Here is a 20,886-nt window from a genome sequence, read left to right as displayed (position 1 = left end):
AGAAAGAAAGAAAGAAAGAAAGAAAGAAAGAAAGAAAGAAAGAAAGATTAACTTTGAAATAGAAGGACTTCCTGTTACTGGATAAGGAACACTGGATAAGTAACCCACCAAAATTGATCAAATGGAGTTTCCAGAAAAATCTATACAGAACAAAAAGCACTGTCCAGACGGTTATGTTTCTGCAGGAGACACTCCTATTTGCAAACAGTTTGATTAGATTCACTAACATCCTGTTTAGCATCTCTAAATTTCTGTATTTGTGTCTTTCCCGTGCTTCCTATCCCTCCTTAACATCCAGCCTCTAAAAGAGGACACAATATAGCAACGTTAAGGAAGTTATGACCATGTGCTAATTGTGAATTTGTCCAAAGTGTCAAGCCAAATGTATGTGTGCTTTTGACTACTACTAAAGTTTTTAATTATGAGATTTTTAGAATGGTAAATTGTGCAGGAACATAGAGCCATTATAAATAATGGCATGCTTCTGGGACTGAAAGGTCCCTTAAAAATAATTAAAAATACAGAACACTGACAATCTAAAAACATGTTTAATAATATTTATGTTTCTGACTAATTGTTTAAGGGCATTCTTGGGCCAAAAAATATCATGTTTATTCTTGTGTGGAAATTAAGGCAAGGATGACAACAGCTGAGATCAAATCAGTTGTATATGATGTTCTGGAAAATATAATACAATTACAGACTTAGGTGCAGCTTCTGTTGTAGTCGTGGGGCAGGAACAATTTATCTTTCTGTCAGAACAGATATCACATTGGTCTCTCAGTGGTATTGACTTCCTTAACACATTACATTTTGCCAACTGGAATTCTGTCAAATATATGTCAAATTTTGCTCTTGCAGTGAAATGCAGAGGAAAATACTCATATAATATAGTTGAGCTAATATTATTTTGCCAACTGTAAGCACTGTATCTTGAGGTTGTTCCTTCTTTTCCATTATTGACTAAATCATATAATCATAGAATGGTTTGGGTTGGAAGCGACCTCAAAGATCCCCTAGTTCCAACTCCCTGCCATGGGCAGGGACACCTCCCACCAGACCAGGTTGCCCAAAGCCCCATCCAGCCTGGCCTTGAACACCTCCAGGAACGGGGCATCCACAGCTTCTCTGGGCAACTTGTGCCAGTGCCTCATCACCCTCATAGTGAAGAATTTCTTCCTTATATCTAAACTAAATCTCCCCTCTTTTAGTTTAAAACCATTCCCACATGTCCTATCACTGCAATACCTGACAAAAGTCCCTCTCCTGCTTTCCCGTAGGCCCCCTTTAGGTACTGGAAGGCTGCTATAAGGTTTCCCTGGAACCTTCTCTTCTCCAGGCTAAATAAACCCACCTCTCCCAGCCAGTCTTCATCTTGAACATCTGCATGTCTTGAACACCGGATGACATTTATAAATTTACTTTCACACCCAGCATATTCTGCAAAAAGTTGTACAGCAAATTTGACTCTGTTGCCCTAGTAAACAACATGCTTACAAAAAAAAAAAAAACTAATTCTAGCTGTTCTCTACTATAGTTTCATGGCTGCAAAAGTAACAGAATTTTATATGGAAATAGCCTTTCTAACAGAAATGCAGTAAGTATCCATGTAGAGACCCATGTAGAAGGATCCCAGAACTAAAGCACCAGTCTAGAAATCAGACAACTATATTTTATTCCTGGATCTGCCTTAGGCTTCCTGAGAAACATTACATTATTCAATAGCCCTCTGCTTCACTTTCTTAAATTTACAACAAGGGCAACACTTACACAGGGACACTGCAAAGCTCTGTTCACAAATGCTGAGATTCTCAGAAGGCACAAGTCCAAAATTCTGTATATTTTTTGTAAAATTTTCTGCTCATTTTGGGTCGGTTGCTATTTTCCCATAACTCAGTCAAAAATCACCAGTTGTAAATCTCCCAGCTAACTGTACAAAGTTAGTATTTTCTCTCATGGATAATGTGATGTCATTTACAGTTACCTAGTCTCTTGTTTATATGGGAATGCAATTTCTGCTGATGCTAGCAGAATAAGGGAAGAATAAGAACAAGTTGTTCAAGTGAATATATTGTATATGTGCTGAAAAACAGTCAACATAATAAACGTATTCCACCACTGTAAACAGATGCTGTACGCACTCAAAACTTCATAAATGACAAGGAAACAGAAACAAGATGTATTTTAGGATAAGTCTACAATGGCTTGAGCAAACTTGCTAGAGTCCTAGGAACTATATCTGAGTTAACACAATAGTCCCTCAGACCGAGAGTACTGCTTCTCCAGGCACACTAATACTGGTGGCCACTGAACAGAAGTGTGGCAGCAAAAGTGGCAGCTTGAGTTTAATCTTTTCTGGTCTATACAAAAATAAATAGGATTGACAAAATCATCAGATATTCAATCCTCAAACAAAGAACATGGTCAAAGCATTGTGACAGTTCAAAGTTTAGTTTATTCAGCATATATCTTCCTGTAAAATCTCCAACTTGATACAGTAGAGTTTGGACATGGATGGAAATTTAAACTTCTAAAGTTTAAAAGATAACAGTTTTGGGGCATGAAGCTGCCTTTCTGATTTAGCTTTGGTCAGCCATGCATAGATCATAAAGAGACCCAAAGTCCCACAATGTTAACAACAGCCTGTAAATACAGGTATCTCCTTTAGGCAAAAGACCCTAGATATCACAAACATCAGATACGCTGACCTTCGTAGGGATTGCTTATTAGAAGGTCTTCTCACAGATGCTAACCTCAGACCCTTCCCAGAATGGTTTTACATACTATTTGAGTCACCACTTACACCTCACTTGTTGATTGACTGTGAAACCCCTTCTGATGTGTCAGCTGAGTTGTGCCAATTTCTGTGATGAGCTTTGAAGAGAATGGACATTTTGGCCTCATACTGACCCTTATGCTTATGTGAGAGAGATTGCCATCGCTTAATAACCTTAATATCTTTGTGAGTACAATAATCCCAGTAATTCTATTCTCTTTGTAGTATTTTCTTTTTGTAATAGCATTTTTTGCCTGTTGATTGTATGCTTTGCTCATTACTTCTACTTATTTTTTTGTAAAAACATAGGATTAAATTCTCTTCTCCACAAAGGCAATGCGAACATTTTCATTAAACTGTGCCTTAGAAATCTTGGCCTTACTTTTTGAAATTGAAGCCTAGAAAAGCTCATATTTTACATTTTTTCACTAAGATAAAATCTAGATTTATTAGAAAGAAGTTAATCCTAAGGTGAATACAAGGACTAGATTTTAATTCTGTTTCTAAATGAGCTATGCAAATACTCTAGCATACAGATACTTTGAGTGAAGTCAGTATGACCTATTTTCATGTACTTGAGATGTTTAACTAAGTGAAAAGTAAAGTAAGAGCTTAACAAGAGATTGTTCAGTGGAAAGATACTTCAGTAAATGCATGGAAAGAATATATGTAATGACTTTATCTCTTTATATAGTGGACGGAGCAAAATAATGTCACTATATTCCTGTCGTACAGACACTATTCTGCAATCTCTTTGAAATAAGCTCAGGCTAGCATGAAAATCATTTGTATAAGTCAACACTTCAGGAGTGGCTCCACCAAAATCGTGATGTCTACCACAACTGCTAGAGGCTATATTTGACAGACAGTTATTCATTTCATGTAAAGCAATCTCATTAACAGAATTTCAGAGACGTCATGTTCTGCAGATTCCCAAAAGGATGAGAAATCCTCCATTAGTTTAAATTTTGCAGCATCTGAATATAATGGAGAAATCTTTGGATGTAAAAGACTTCTACTTCGTGAACATGCAGCTGGCACATGTTGCTAAAAATATCATAACGGATGTACCAGCAAAGCACCCATGGTCCACCCACAGAGCTTGCATTTTCCAGAACTCTGAACTCAGCCTTTTCGTGAATTGTAGTCAATGAACTTGGTACAATTATGCATTACCTCAAGAATCAGAATATGCCACAGATGTTCATATCTTAATAGCCTAACGAAAAAGGTGGATATAGACATGTAAGAAGTACGTTTGCAGGCCACACATTATCTTTTTCCCACTTCATACCTGCTTTGGTCATACAAATAAACTTGGTAAATAAGTACTGCTCATTGCACATTGAGAGTTACACATTTTTTTTTATTATTATTATTTTTTTTACAGTTCCCTCAACCTCTTTTCATCCTGTAGCTAGTTCCATATCATATTCATTCCATTGACCTTCCAATATAGGATAACAATGTGCTACTCTTCACTAAAATGTATGCCAATTATCTATTTCCAGGTTAATTAGAGAAAGAAAATGTCACATTACCATTACTTGCTCAACTAGCAGTACCAACAGCTTGTTTTTTCCACCCTGAAGTACAACACAGGAAAATGTTTTATGAATAACATTAAAGATGTGGAAGAACTCTTTTCATTCTCATTGTGGATAGTTATGCCAGCTCCAAGTATTTATAGTGTCAGGGAGTCAGGCCTTAAAAATAAGCATGAAATTTCTGTATTAGGAGAATGTAGCTACTTCCATAACTGAGATTTTTTTGAGTGGTTGGCAGTTTTCCAAGTTAGACCAGGAGTATTTTACTGGATGTGAAACTTTTGACAATAGGTGGGGAATTAAAACACTGCCTACCACAGGATGTGAACTGAAATTGCAAAACAGCATTGGCTGTAACAAAGCTCAACAAAGGTCTGGCCATGTAAGAAAACTTAAGCTCTACTTAACCTTCACCACATGCACACACATCGTGCTAACAGGATGATGCTGTGATTGGATGAGAGCAACTTATGAATGAAGAATTGATGGATCATAAGAAATATTATGCTGGTGAGCACATAACAGTGCTTTGAACAATCTGAAGATTCATGGAGAAGGTACATACAGAACAGTCACCTCAATCCAAAACCTTGGAGAAGGACAGGATCTCTGATTTACTTTCCTTTTGACCATTGACTCTGTAATAACCTGGCAGACTATGAACCAACCTCTGCAAAATATGTCTGTCATCTCCTGTTGGATTTACAGCAATATTTATCACTCAGGCATGAAGTCATCAGCCCTGAAAAAAAAATATGACATCCAACAGTTGAATACGGTGCCTTCTCTCAACAGTGTAGGCTACTGGGAGCACATCAGGCTCCCTGTGTTGCCTTCCTAGGGAGTAAAAGATATTTTTTTATCCTGATGTAAGGAAGGCCAATAACCTTAGGTGCTGAAGAAGGAAGAGCACAGCTAGCAGGTCAAGGGAAGAGATCATTTTCCTCTACTAAGCTTTGATGAGATAAATCTGGAGTGCTGCATCCAGTTCTGGGACCTCCAGTACAAGAGGCATGGACATACTGAAAGAGTCCAGTGAAAGACCATGAAGATGACAGAGGGACTGAAGCACCTCTGCTATAAGAAAAGGCTGAGAGAGATGTGGCTTTTCAGCCTAGAGAAGAGAAGAACTCAGGGGGTATGCTATCAATGTGCATAAATACCTGAAGGGAGGAGATGAAGAGGCCAGAGTCAAGCTATTTTCTGTGGTACCCCATGACAAGACGAGAGGCAATTGGCACTAGTAGACATATTTATATTGAAATATAAATCCACTTAAACATATGGGAAAAAAGAAAAAAAAAAAAAAAAAAAAGAATAAAAAGATGAGAGTGGTCAAATATTGGAACAGATTGTCCAGAGAGGTTCAGAGAGGTTGTAGAGATATCTCCAGCTTGGGAGATATTAAAAATCTGAGCAATGTCCTGAGCAACCTGTTCTAGCTGACCCTGCTTTGATCAGGGAGGTAGGAGTTTCTAACATCAACTATTCTGCAGTTCTGCAGACCTCAGTGCAATGGAGTCACCTTATTGACATCATTATATCTGAGGTGAGAACCAGATTCAACATCTGTGGCACTAAGAAATCCCTACAGTGTATATCCTGCAGTGTATATCCTTATACACTGCAATCCCTGCAGTGTAAATCGTTTTCACAGAAGACAGACTGTCAAAGAGCTGGCCATGTTAGGTAGAGACCATCAGTGCAAGATGCATTGATTTCACTATATTTAGCACAAGCTCTGTACTTTTAAAAGTGTATATTATCTTTATAAAGTCATGCCAAGCCCATAAAAAAACTGATTTTTAAGAGTTAAGAATGAGAGAATAAGCCATAACCATTAGTCATACTTCTCCCTTCTGAAAAGTGCTCAGATACTGAGACGATGGGAGGTATATGGATACAAATAAACTAGAAAATGTCTGAGGGGAAGGCAAGACAGGAGTATGGATGTTTGAATTTGAGCCCTTGACACAGGAAAATGGAGGAGATCTTAACAGGTAGACCCTTAGCAAAGGAAACCAAAGTCACAGAATCTCAGATATAACTGCCTGAAGCTGACCAGGGAGACTAAACTGATAGTGTAAACTGAGAGAGAGGACTCACATGAGACACCAACAGGTTTTTTTCAATATGTTTGCACCTTGGAGTTGCAATGTCATAAGGTAGTGGTGGGGGGGAATTATAGATGTATGGCTGAAAGACTGAACCTGAAATTGAGTAACAGGACATAAAGTTATCTCAAGAAACTAGCTAAAATGGAATATATATGCTCATTTTATAGAGCCCTATACTGCAGAATTACTGAAGAAGCAATACCATGTTCACCCCCCCTCATTCCTTGAAGATGAGTTGAATTGTGTTTTTCTCCAAGTTTGTCTGTGAACTCTTTACAATTCCTTCTATGTTGCTTTCTTGGAACCAGATAAATTTTGCTTTGTGCACAGCCTGTAGCTGCTGCAGATAGTTTTACATACTTCTCCCTTTTATCTGAGTATGGAATGAGGTTCATGTTGTTATCATACAGATTTAGTAGAGAGATGGAGAGTTTCAAATGGAGTTAAAGATAGCAGTGTCTGTTTTATGCTGCCTTACACATATCTGAGTAAAGCCTGGGTTTTATTCAACAGTCTCTGGACCTAAGTGGCCATTATGGCAAACAGGGACAGCTGGAAAATAGCAGGACACAAGCTATGCCTAGCTTTTAGGCATCGGCAGTCCCATGGTTAAGAGAGTGGATAGCTACATTAGTGCTCACAGTCACTTTTACAATCTTCCCGCTCAGGAAGAATTCTCACTGAGCTCATTACAAGCTCTTTTATTTTAACAATGGGAGGAAAAGCATGAAAATGGATTTGTTACAACCTATTTTATAACATTTGGTTTTCTCTGCACTGTTTCTCATTTTACTTTAGACATCTCAGTTTTGACTGATGAAACAACGAATATGGATCCAAGGTACAGGAATGAAAGACATGCACTGAAACATGACAGATTCTTTTAGTCTGTAAGGCTGATTCTAAAGAAAGTAATGTTAATTATTAATGCACAGATTACTTAAAACAAGTGATACTTTTATGTAAATTGAAGGAAACCAAAATGAAAAACAACAAATAATCTTTTAAGTATAAAGCCATCATGAGATGCAATATAGCATAAAGTGCACCGGATGAACACAATTCTTCACAAACAACGTAAATATAACTAGAAGGAAAAAAAGCTGGTTTTAACACCTCTAGCAACTTCATCATAGGAGTACTGTATTTGTTAAACTTAATGAGGAGGAGGCTTGCTTGTCATCTACCTAATTATTCTCTGACATTTTGCTGTAATAGACTATATAAATTATGTCCGTGTTTAAAGGGTGCTTCATACAAATGAAGAAACCTTAAATAGTGTAACTGGTTATGAGGCCAGCTTCACAAGCTATAGAAACAGACTCTTGGAGCACAATTCACACTTGTGATGGATCCCAATGTCCAGTTCTCCTGAAATATCATGCATGTTCCACACTTGCAAACATGGAACAACCATCCTCCTTACAATGTCAGCCACTGACTGTAAAATATCTTCACTATAGTGAATTTTTTTAATATTTCTTAGGAAAAAAAAAATCCAGCACTCTTAATAGCTTAATATATTGTCATTTAAGATAAATTTGACAATTTGTTGAGGACAGTAGGACCAACATTGCCCTAAAGAGACTCCAAAACTGACAATGAAGCAAATGTCAAAAGGCAAGGCATGGGAGAATCCTTGCTAAGGAGGAACTAATTCCTGCCGCTCTCAGTAAGGCTAGGATACAGTATTTTGTAGAAAGTAGAATTACTGAACCAGCCAGTGCTTTTACTGACTTCATTATTACTAGAAGAGCAGAGCTTGTAGGGAATTATTCTGTATAGAAGTAATAAAAATTGAGACATTGTAGCTGGCTTTTAGGGAAGATAATAGGCTTACAGGCTTCTGCTCTCTTCTCTTTGGGACACAGAAGGGAATATTTGGCATAACCAAACATTAAAATAAAACATGTGAAAAGCATTTCTTTATCAAGCAATGTGTACACTCATAAAAGATAATCCACCATGCTTCAAAGAATGATGATGCAGAATACACAGCTCTGGAGAATGTAATTTACAATATAATTAAAGTTTCAGTGTCTTGAACAACTCAACATACTGCCAAAATCAGTATTTTCAAAATACTGAGAAATACTCAGAGACTGTTATGACACCAGAGGAAAATGCTGGAAACATATCATAGTTCTGATAGAAGCTGTAACTTACGGTAGATTGATGTCCCTCTGTTGGAGGGGGAATGACTCTCAACAGAAAAATTATTCCCTAAAAATTATGCCTGAATAGTAACAGAATCAGAAAACCATAGCCTAGAAGTAGATCCTTTGAACACACTGGAACAATTACAGAGCAGAAAGGGAAATCCATCAAATTTAAATTCCTTTTCTTTCCCCTTCCCATATTGTTCTTCCCTGACTTTCCCATCTGGTAGGAAAATATCAAAGCCACAAGAGCAAATATAGGACAATTTACACACAACTGTCTTGTGAGAACCTAGAACCAAAGACTCCAGTTGGAAATAATAACTCTTCCTCTCACACAACTCTAAATTATCTTCAGTGAATTTCATATGCTGCAGTCAGATCAAAGTCTCTAAGGGCACTGTTACATTCTACCTCCATTATACTGGAGGTGAAACAGTTTTTAAGCTAATTTACAAGAACAGTAATCAGAGGTAACCAAATTTAATGATGTTATACTGCCTTTATACTGTAATGCAAGCAACATCAAAATCAAGTTCTAGATGAGCAACAAAATCTCAGGGGTATACGAAGAATACACTTTGATTTACTCAAGTTTTAATAACTTTCTTTTTCATGATTCTTTACATTACTGAATATTTATGATTTACTTTTAGGAAAACCAGTTACTATGCAGTTAACTGTACTTTCTATGCAACTACTAATATTGTTTTTTGTTTGTTTGTTTGAAATTAAGATTATTCCAGTACAGTTTTGTCTCTCCTCTTTTTTTGTGGGACATTTGTCTGTCATTTCTTTGCAATTATACCTGTGACCAAAGAGATCTTGAAATGACACAGTGTATTGACTGCTTTTGTGGATAACATTTGTCCTTTTTTCTATTATATTACATTGAATTATTGCTGTTCCCACTGATGCAGGTAGAGAGCCCATGAGCTTGTTTCTCTGGGGAGCAGGAAGAGAAAGCTTCTTTTTCCCCATTTCGCATCAGGGAGAGGTGCAGGGAAGCAGCCGAGCACATTTTAGGCAGGAGCTGTCCATGGAGTGCTGCTCTCTGGTTGGCTGTTGGGGTGTAGCCTGGGGTTTGAGGACTGTTTTTAAGTGTCCCCTGGCCAGCAGGAGAGAGAAAAAGCAGCCTGGGCTTTGCAGAGCTCTTTCTTTGGACCTTCCCTGTGCACAGGCCAGCAGGAGGAGCGAAGTGGGGCCAGGGTGACCTGCCTTCTCTCCATTGAACTGCTGATGAAGGAGTCAGCCTGCTGCCATTTTGTGGGTGTCTTTTCTTGTTCCAGCTCCATCAGCTGAGTGCCTGAAGAAAGGCAAGAATGGCTTGCTGTCCTCCTCTTGCAAGCAGGCACTTCTGCTGAACTGGAGCTGCTGCTCCACTTCCTGCAGAGGAGGTCAGTCCTCATCACTGCACAGGAGAAATCTGAACACTCAGGCTCCCACATAACATCTAATCTCATAATAATATTCCCAAATAACATCTCTCCATTGCACTCAGTGGCAATGGGACAGTGCCTAAGTGGGCAGTGGCCGTGCTCTCTTGTCCTGTGTCTCCATGCACGTTTGGCACTGCAAGTAAGGATGTTCCCTGCAAGAGAGAGCAAAGCCTATGGGCCGTGGCAGCCGAATGTTTTCCAAGGATACACAGCCTCTGTTGTTGCCAGCCCTTGGAGCAGAGCATCAGCAGGGCAATGCAGGGTGGGGACGGGCTGTCCTTGCATATTTGCTCTCAGGAGCCTCAGAAACCATTGAGTCTGAGCTTTAAATGCTGTCTCCCTGCATGTCCTGCCACACTGTTCAGCACTGCACTGCACACCAGGAAAGGTCCAAGAGCAATTGCCAGATGATTTTCACTTGGAGATTTTCATTTTGTTCCCACATGCAGCAGGAGAAAGCTCCAGGAGGAGGCAGAGGCTGCCCTGGCCCTTTGCTCAGCAATGCTCTTTGACTGCTAGAGAGGCGCAAGGGCATCAGGCACTGGATGCAGAATGGCACACTTGGGCCACCCCCAGCAGTTCAATGCAGCATAAGCCCCAGCCCATCCAGGTAAGCAAGCCCGGCAAGAGGCCACCATCACTCTGACTCCTCCTGAGAGGTAGTGTACCCAGAAGAGGCCCTGAGGAGCACAGGGGATGGGTAATTGGGCTGCCTGCCCCTAGCACACACCTGCACCCATCCAGGCCTGCAGGCCAGGTCCTTGGCTTGCCACCCCTGGCTCCTTCCCATACCTCAGGTCTGGTGCAGTGGCCCGGCCCTTGGTCACCTCTGTTTGCGAGGCAGCCCCACATGAGGCAACCCAGAGCCTAGAAGAAAAGGAGATGTGCTCCTCAGCACAGCTCTTTCTGTTCAGGTTCTCCTGCCTCTGGCCCTCCAGTGGAGGGGATGTGGGGTTGCAAAGCCAGTCTACATACCTGCTGGCATGTCTTGAAGGTGGGTGCTGCTGACCTGGAGCTGTAAGAGCTCCTTGTTGGCCCACAGGGGCCCACTTCAGGGGCTGCATTAGGCCTAGCTGGGACCCCAAGCTAAAGCCAAATTCTGCTTACAGTCAGGCTGTTCTGTACCTGGTGTCTTTCTGTCCTGTCTGCTTTTCTGTCCCTCTTGCTCTGCCCCTGATTTCTGGCACGCCCATGGAAAACTAGTTTCAGTTTCTTTCACTGTCACCTCCTCAGGGAGACACACAGAGACATTGGGGTGACCAGAAAGCACAGAAGAGCTAGGAGCAGTTACTAGAGGAATGGGAGTTTGCTTGGTATGGAGCCCAGCAGCTCCCTGCTCTCAGTGCTGATGGGTGGGTACACACAGGAGCAGGTAGCTGCCTCCCACATACCTCCTCATGAGCCAGAGTTTCAGGGATGCTCTTGGTGGTCCTAGAGGGAGCGTTCAAAGCTTCAGTTGGAGGTTTGGGCATTGCAGGATTTCCTCCAAAACTGGGCATGGCCTCTGGAGAAGCCAAGCAAGGAAGAGCAGTTGGAATGAAAGAGTAAGTTTAGCCAGCAATCTGCCTACTACAGAGGGGCTGGTAAAGGCCATGAGCTTGCCTGAAAATCAATGGTCTCCTTTTAAAAGAACTTGTGTTTTCTGCTCTAGACCAGGCATGTAGGCTTCCCTTGAGTAGGCTTGTGTGAAATCAGGAGCTGAGAAACAATTCTGTGCCTCCTACCTGAGGTGCAGGAGCATGGAAGCCACTAGGTTGCTTAGAGCACCTTGAAAGCTGTGAAACATAGCTACTGGCTTCCATGTGCCTTAAAAAAGCCTGGGTGACATATCGTGGTAACATCTAATTGTTATGTTCATGTTACCTCACAGTGGCTGACAAATTGCCAAGAGCCACTCTTGTCCTCCTCAAGCAGTTGCTCTCCTTGTTCCACCACACCAGCCAACTTGCTCCAACTTCTCAACCAGCAGGATGAGCTACAGTAGCATTGCCATCTACATTGAGCCAAATCTGCTGAGCCCATCTGAGGACAACCTACTCCAGCTGGGAAACACTGAAGGAGGCAACTGACAAGATAGGCTGAATTTACCAAACAGCTGCAGCCTTCAGAGCCCATAAGAGCTTTGCTGTTCAGAGGTACCTCACTGCCTCATCTCTTGAGCAAATGCTTGTGGAAGAGATTCCTAGAATCTACAACTTTCTGTGCAAAAGCAAGGCTCAGGATGGGAAAGACAGTTGGACAAATTTTCAGCCATATGCATTGAAACCAATGGTTTGATGTGTGCAGGCGAAGTTCCTGATGAAGTTTTTCATTGACAACTGCAGAGAAATATCTGGGGAAGAGATGGCTTCATTTTTCATTCCCTTAGCTGAGGATTAGCCAGCACTCATCAAACAACCCCACAGGTATGAGGACAGACCAAGGATCTCTGAGACTTTTTTTTTTGACTCTCTAAGGCTTTTTTCTGATGTAAAGCTGAGGCTGAAATGAGGGTCTTCTCCTCACCAGGACTGAAAAAGATACCTGCTTCAGTTTGTACGGTGAGGATAATGGCAAAAAGAAGGCAGGCACTTGCTTCTCCATAAGCAGTGTTGTGTTGTATTGTTTTGTTTTGTTGTTCTCTCAGACAGAAATTCCTATGCTGAGAAATAACTCTCTGCACTGTAGACACAGAATCCAGCAGAAGCAGAGTAAAGCAGCTGTGTGCCTCTCCCTGGCATTAGATATCTTGTGCGTTTGGTTGCCCCACTCCGCCTCTCCCTCATATCACATTAGATAACATTTAAAAAAATGGAAGGATAGATAGTTTCTCAAGTTCATTAGGCATGTGCTTCATCAAACTAAATACTTACAAGAAGTCATATCTGGAAAGATAGATTTCAAAAGAAAAGCCTCCCACCTCAGAAAGTGGCGTTGCTGCTAAAAGGATATTGACAGAAGTATTTTTCAGAGGGGCAGATGAACACTGATTACACTTTCCTGTTTTGATATGAGATAATTTTAACCCAGCATTATTTGGAAATTTTAGCCAAGTCATTAGCAACTTAAATAAAAATAAAGGGAAGGCCACCATTGACTTGCTTCTGCAAGAACTTACAGATTTATTTTCAGTTTGAGGTGTAAATAAATAAATAAGATCAGAGAAACTTTCCATCACATCTGTTGCTGATTCTTCATCTGTTTATTATGCATAAACTATTTCAACCTAAATTATATATTACAGTTTTAACAATTGCAATAGAGTCCTAAGGAACTAGAGGAACTTGGGAACTTGTAGGAAGTTGGAAACTCCCTGGGAAATGTCAGGCTTCTGAAGCATCTTTCAGGGTTACAATCCCTTCCCTTTTCCTTGGAGAAGTAGGACTTTGCTAGTCTAAATGACCTGAGTTATCTATCCAACGAGGTACAACTTGACTCTAGTCTCTATCCTTCCTCCCTTTCCTTATCTGATCCCAGAAAAGGTTTGCATGCATGTGTCTGTCAGTGAAACCTTGAAGAAGTCCATGGAACAATTTACAGTGGATGCTTCCAAAGATAGGTATGTAATACTAGCCATAGCTTATTATTTCAACACAATAAACAACCAAAGAAATTTCTTTCAGTCTGCAAATGAACAATGTCTAGTTAAAACTAGCACATCAAACAAATGCAAGTAGGAAGCAGATTCTGAGAGGCATGTCAGCTTGATGCAGTTCTGAATACTTTTGCTGATTCAAATCTTACTATCATAAAAGTCCACCACTCCCTCAGAAATGTTAAATGATTCTTTTATACACACATTGCTTTGAATCCTTTTTGTTATCATTATTATCCAGTTTTGAGAAAAGCTATTTTGCATATGTTTTGAATTCTCCAGTGTTTATGTAAAAACCATACTGTACCTTAAATGTATCTTCACTGTTGGGATTAAACAGCTGGTGTTTCCCAGATCCCAAAATAATAGGACCAGAAGCTTTCTTTTCTCCATAAGCATAAAGGGATACTGTTGCTGTTGTGCCAGCTGTTTCAAAATCCCCAGTGACTACAGTAATCTTCCAGTCTCCTTCTGCAAAGTAAAAATAAAATAAAAATGCTTTTATAACCATTACTGATATGGAGCAAGTTACTTAGATGATATAAATAAAAGCATATTTTAACCCAGGAACTGTAACCAATGTGCACTTAAAAAGTAACGATGCTAGGAGTAGTAATAGAAGGCTGGCTAAATACTACATCATTCAAACTCATCTTAGATAAGGTGTGTAACTTCAGTACATTGCAATCCTCATCAATCTTTAATGCTGGAAATATGAACACTGTGCCTGGCAAGATTTCTAGCAATACCCATGTCACAGAGAAAGCTCATCCTCCAGAATTTGGTTTATGACAAAGAGTATAAACAAGAAATGCAACAAGAAAAAGTATCAAAGCATCCCAACTGCATACAAATTTTCATTTTATATACATCAGCAAGAGCTCTGTTTGCTTGGATTGATTGCATGACATTGAGATTGGCATGAAATAAATGATTTTGGAGAAAAATCTAAAACTAGAAGAGGACTTTTTAGAAAATCATTTTATATAAAGCTTCCCTGATACTAAAATGTCTTCTGTCTCCAGAAAATGCACACAAGTTATGTAAGTATCTGAAAGTAGCTTAATATAAATCTAATTGAAGAAAAACAACTATACATAATTGGAAAATGCATTTCTACATCTGAAAAGCTGGGATTGGATGCTCTCCACCTCTCTTTTGATTTCAGCTTTTTCTTGTGTGAAACAACTTCCACTTAGTGACTATAATTCATTCTGTGCAAGGCAAACAACAAATGAAATACCAGCCCACAGTCATTTTATAAATAAATGCCACAGTGTACACTGTGGTTTTATTAATAGGAGGATGTCTGGTAGTGCCTGCATGAATTAAATCTGTTGTCCGACGGAAGTATACATCTTGGGCCAACCCCATTATATCCATTAGTAAATTGTCCCATGAAGACTGAACTGGAGCAAGGAAGTTTCATGTCCTGTTTTCCAAATTCTTGAGGTCTGGCTGAACCCTCGTTCTGAAAAGTGACAGAAGATTTTTGGATACACGTAAGTGAATCACCCTATTTTCCACTGAAACTTGTCAGTCTCCAGCTTGTAACAACCTCTTCCCTTCTATGCCTTAGACAATTTAAAACCCTACAGCTTTCTCTATATACCCACTTTTTGGACAAAAGAACTATAGTACCAGACTACAAAAGGTTTAAGATCAATTAGAAAGGTGAACAGTTTCTATACACTGAAGCAAAGATCAGGAGGCTCCTTGCAAAGAGAGGAGGCTCCTTGCCCCTTCAAAGAGCTCATTTACCAAAAAAAAAAAAAAGAGCCTCTACTGTTTTCCAGCAGTATAATATTAATTTCTTTAAAATATGTCACTTCAGACTATGTGGCTGGAAAATAAGGACAACTTCATGCTTATGAGGAATGGTATAGACAAAGGATAAAATATGACCACTACTCCTCCAATACAGTGAAATATTCAAAATTCATTCAGAAATAATCATTAATTTTAAATACGGCAAAATGAATTTATTTTATTTTGGACTTGTTCACTGTCTGATTTATCATACCTCAAGTGTTTTTGATGGCCTTTTCTGTTCTATTATGCTCTCTCCAAGTCTCTCTTTTGTTAAGCAAAACAGTGTCAAAACAACAGTTAGTACTCTTGAGACCGTATATTTTAGCTAGCTACCACAGCAGTGCTGCCACCAAAGAGTAAGTGTAGTATCAGTAAAACAGTCTGAATGCAATGCACTCTCAAGGTAAAAAGAAGGAACCAAACATCCCCCCCAAAATATATAAAAAAATAAAAATAAATTAGCTTGCACTGCTCTATATTGACTTTGAGGCTTCTAATTTTTCTGGAAACAGGGCTTTGTGTTTGAAGGAAAATGTAAGTATAGGAGAAAGACCCTAAATTTTCTTATCTCCTTGATGCCAGAAATTCTCATGGCATTCCTTCATGGTTCCAAATAAAAACTGGAAATGGTAAATATTGCAAACACGTAATTCTCAATCTCTTTGGCATAAAAGATTCTGATGAGGTAGAAGACCAATTTCTTCTTAATTACTGATGAGGATTACACACTGAGGAGAAAATAATATGAAAAAATGAGTAATGAGATGACTTTCATTTAGGACACATGGAGAAAAGGTTCAACCTGACACCAAGTGTATGTCCAGGGATATCAGAAAATGGTACCTTGCCATGGATGATTTTCTATATTATTTTTTTTTCCTTTATAGATTAGAAACAGTATAATACACTAGAAAGTTCTACTGCCCAGTAAATAATTCTGTTTTGGGAAAAATAAAAATTAAATTAAATTTTGATATTTATAAAAAATCATGGGAAAAAAAATGTGAACAAAATCTCAGGTCAGACACTCATTCAGTAATCACAGCACTCCCTATAGGTATGGATACCAAGCTTCAAGTCTCTTTCCCACTGTTCCTTATTTCAGGAAGTGCCCCAGACTTGAAGCTATTTCGTGCATATGCTTTTGGCTACCCAACCATGACTGAGGACACTGACAACATCTTATGTTTCTATAAAACAGACCTGTTTTGATAGTGGATAAGTTTTGCCAATAACAAAGCTGATCAGGTCTTCTGGAGAGCACAAAGATATTTCTCTCACCAACTCTGAGTGCTGTGATCAAAATTGCAAGTCCAAGCCCACCTCCATTGAAGATAAGCCAATTAAATATACCCTTAGCCTACTCCCTCTTGTTGTCACTTTTTTGTTAGGTTAATAAAGGAATTTGCATCTGTTGCAGGTTTTAATATACCAGACAAGCATAATATATCCAGACAAGCGTAGCTTAAATGACACAAAGAAGAGATCTGTAAATTCAAGAAAGACTGCAGACTCATTTGAATTATGTACAGAAGGATCTATAGGTGCAGACCTCATGGAATAAAGGCAAGCAGAACAGGTAAGGCACAAAGACTGATGAACAGATTGAAAATACAAACCTTCTGAAAAAAAGACATAGAAAGGAGCAAGGACAAATATAGTTTTCATTCAAAATAAAGATTTTAAGAAGAGAATGGGATTCAGATATAATTTGTAAAAACAACTAGATACAAAATTTATAATTAATGGCTTTCCATTGAGATGCCGTTTAAAACAAGTTATTTGTGTCTCCATGGATTTAATAAAGTATGAATAAACATTTTCAAACTTTCTCCTGACATCTTATAAATTGTTGTTCAACCTACCGCACTTTTCACAGCTGAGAAAAGGTTATGTGTTATTAAGATACATAATTTAATCTGCACTGGTTGCAAGGATGGAAAAGTCAACATGAACAGATATGAAATCACAGGTGAAACAGAAAATGTAAAGCTAATGGTGAGTACAAACCTACATGTAATCTGGGAGAAAGAATCATGGTGTAAAATGGTAATTTAAAAAGTGGAAATTAATATAGATAATAAAATAATAGAAAAAAAAAGTGAATTTTCAAGTAAATGGAGAAAAAATAACATTATTGGAGAGAAAAAATACAGAATAAGAAAAAGCATAAATCAGGTGATTTATTGTTTAAATTAGAATGTGAAGTTCAGAGTTTACTAAAATATTAAACTCTGCTGTAATTCATGTTTTAAAATATAAATGGCAATGAGTGTGTAAAGCAATTAGTTCTGAAATAGAAATAGTCTTCATTAAAGACAGAAAACAAGAGTATTTACCATTTGTTTCTTGTTGCATTTTAAGCTGCTGATTTACTTGAATGTCTGCCAAAATAAAACAAAAATGCAGTTAATAAAGGATCTATCCTTCAATGTTAAAGAAAAGATTTGAAAGAAGAGATGAAAGACATTTTGGATTCAAGCCTTCATGCTGATAGAATAAAACTTTCCATCCCTTACTTCCTCACTAACACCATAATGCAATATAAATACAAACAGTACCCTCTTAAAAATATAACAAAAAAAGCCACAAAATGGTTAACCCTGATATATAACGTCTATGTTCAGCCTAAATTTCTTCAGAGATTTTACAATAGTGATAACTACAACTTATTGATAACACTTCCATAGAGTAACATTAAAACTTACCTTGAGGATACAGATAAATTTCTGAATGAATTACACCTTGGGACATAAATGGAAGCCACCTAAAAACAAGAGAAAAAAAATAAGAAAGCCAGTAGGAATCAGTTTTTTTTTTCCACCATATGGCAATATAAGTGAATTATCCACATTTTACTTTCATACCAAATACAAGGGGACAGCAAGGGTATACAACCTCTGAAAACTTTAGTAGTTGATTTGATAGATGGTAAAGTAGAAATTTAGGATTTGACACAATAAATTATAGTTGTGCAAATGTAAGAGCTGTGGAAACATAAAAATATACCTCCGTCCCTAAGGGACTCATGTGGCACAAACATTTATTTGCATAGCTTAAAATTTGTATAGCTAAAAAGAACATGGGGGGGAGGGAGGAGGGGGAAACAGTACTATGGTCTGAATGCTAATTACAATTTATGTGTATCTATCATGCTATATTGTAAATTCAGAGATTCAAAGTTCAGTGATAAAAACAAAGATGGAACCAAATTCTGCAATTCCTTTTTCTCCCTACCAGCTGAGGAGAAATAGATGAGTCTGAAGAAATATAAATGAAGGCATATGTTGGCTAGGTTTCTAGTCTTGCTACTCTAGGTTAATCACTATTTTGAATCCTTTTATTCAGAACATATATTACCAACTTTTTTAGTTTCCTCCTTCTTGGTAAAATCAACCAAACAAAACACACACATACATGCACATGTACACACACCGCTCTTCTACAAACTAAAAATACATTCATTAAGCTTCTGGGCTGCTGTTTTTATTTTGCTAGGTCCACTCCCATGGACTCTCCAGGAATGACCTAATTCCTTCAGAGTCTCCTATGAAGCTTGTCTGCAATCCATCATAAAATGGACAGGATGTTTAGGGAAGCCCAGAGGAAAAGGGGTACGCAGAAGAGCAGCAGCACCATGACCACATAGTTTCAGGGCCATGAGAGCCTGAGCAGGCTAACAAGAAGATACAAAGCTGCAAGTGTATTGTTCTCCATGTCCCTAACAATGACACAACACCATTCATCTGTGGCACACATGCTTGCCCATCCCACCTGCAGAGGCCTCCCGTCCTTTACCCTCCATATCCAGTGATCAGGTTCTGTGCAGTTCTGTTGCTTATCAGGTCATGTACATGCATTAAAGGTGCAAAAGTCTTTGCAAGTCTCAAGTGTGCAGTCTCAAGTGTGCAGTTTCTGAAGCCTCATCCCCAGACAGTGCCAGAGTTCTGTTCCTGGGTGCCCACACTGCCCCTTCCCACCAACCCTACCTGACGAGTTCACACCAAAGAGTAGCATGAACCTGGCAAAGGACTGAAGAGACATCTGCCACAGCAGGAACAGATTCAGCAAATAAACAACAAATGGTTGTGACACCCTCAGGAAAAAGGTCAATGCAATCCCTGGCAAATATTCCAGCAATTTTATTTCCAGGAAAAAATAAATAGAATCTTTAGAACATAGACAAGTAGAATTATCACTATTTTTTAAAAATTTTCCTGACAAAATCCAAAAGAAATTCAAAGAGAATACCATTATTTATTGTTTTTCAATTGTTTTTTTTTTGTTGTTGTTGTTACATCCTTATTAATTCTCTCCTTTCTAAATTTCTGTAAAGAAACTTCTCTAACTAAGATTACCATACAAGCCACAAACTTATTTCACTGTATTACTGTATTACTAAGTCTTTAGGTGCCAAGAAATGCTAGACCAAGGACAATATATAGGAACATGTAACTAAAATAACAAATATTTGACAGAATTCTGCAAGTATTTTAGGTTCCTTATTTTTGTCTTGAAAACATTAACAGACCAATTTATGTTAGAACTAGTCCCTAAGAAGTAAATTTGGTCTTACTAGACAACAACTTGCTTGTATCATAACTGCTAAAACCTGATCACAGGTATAAACTGCAATCTCAAATGTTAAAAAGTAACTAAGGTAACTGAGAAATAGTGTATAACTAAAATCCAGTGAGGGCTGTTGGATGTTCAGAAACTAATTATCAGATATTTTTTTTAAGTCAGATAAGATGGTGATATTTCTTTGGCTAAGTGAGGAAAAATACAGCATTTTGTTAATACTGTGCATCATAACATATCAATGTAAAATAAAACTGTGAGGCTGAAGATTAATATATTAGATTTCTGAAGAATAAGAATGCTTTCCTCCTAGAACAGAGCAGAGTGTTTCAGCTTTACATTTGGGCCCAGATGGAGGCTAGCCCTGAGCCCCAACCCTGACCTACTTTAACCCTTTTTCAGTGGCAGTGTTTCCTTGTAGAAAAGCTATGAATGAGAAAGCTTCTCTCTCTCCTGACTGAAGTATATGTTTTAGAGAGTTTTCAAAAAGGAAGAGGGTATCTTTATTCCTCTTTTGAGGATGTGACACCTAGAGTTGCAAGAAGCTGTTTAAGTTACATAAATTCAAAAAAAAATCCAGACAAGATAACTAGGCATCCTGCATTTATTAAATAACATTTATTAAATCTTATTTAAATATTATTTGATCCAGTGCCTTGTCACATGGTCACATTGTTACTCTGTGCTCCCTCCATTTCCCTCAGATGATGCACGTATCCATGAGATAGACTACAAAACTGGAAACTTAGACCCTTTTTGTGTGCTTTATCTTTTCTTCCTGAATAGGTAAGGCATGCTTATAGCACTGATCCTTGTATAATAAGGCTAAACTGAATAATCTAGTAACCATGATACATTAAATATATAATCATGACATCTAG

General features: G+C 38.4%; 1 protein-coding gene across 7 annotated transcripts in view; it reads right to left on the bottom strand.

Annotated features, from left to right (window-relative positions):
- Positions 1–20,886, bottom strand: part of RP1 (RP1 axonemal microtubule associated) — a 217,760-nt gene that overhangs the window by 115,631 nt on the left and 81,243 nt on the right. For all 7 annotated transcript variants that reach the window (XR_004748453.1, XM_035318571.1, XM_035318573.1 and 4 more), the window contains exons 23-25: positions 18,133–18,191; positions 17,764–17,808; positions 13,920–14,083 (exon numbers count right to left, since the gene is read on the bottom strand). Coding sequence is in view for 6 of the 7 variants with exons in the window: in XM_035318571.1 (XP_035174462.1) it covers positions 13,920–14,083; positions 17,764–17,808; positions 18,133–18,191 (268 nt within the window). In the remaining variant the exon portion in view is untranslated. The remainder of the gene's footprint in view (positions 1–13,919; positions 14,084–17,763; positions 17,809–18,132; positions 18,192–20,886) is intronic.

This window comes from Oxyura jamaicensis, chromosome 2, assembly GCF_011077185.1.
Source record: "Oxyura jamaicensis isolate SHBP4307 breed ruddy duck chromosome 2, BPBGC_Ojam_1.0, whole genome shotgun sequence".
Classification (NCBI taxonomy): Eukaryota; Metazoa; Chordata; class Aves; order Anseriformes; family Anatidae; genus Oxyura; species Oxyura jamaicensis.
The sequence above is the reverse complement of the archived record's forward strand: the minus strand, read 5'-3'. Positions and strand labels throughout refer to the sequence as shown.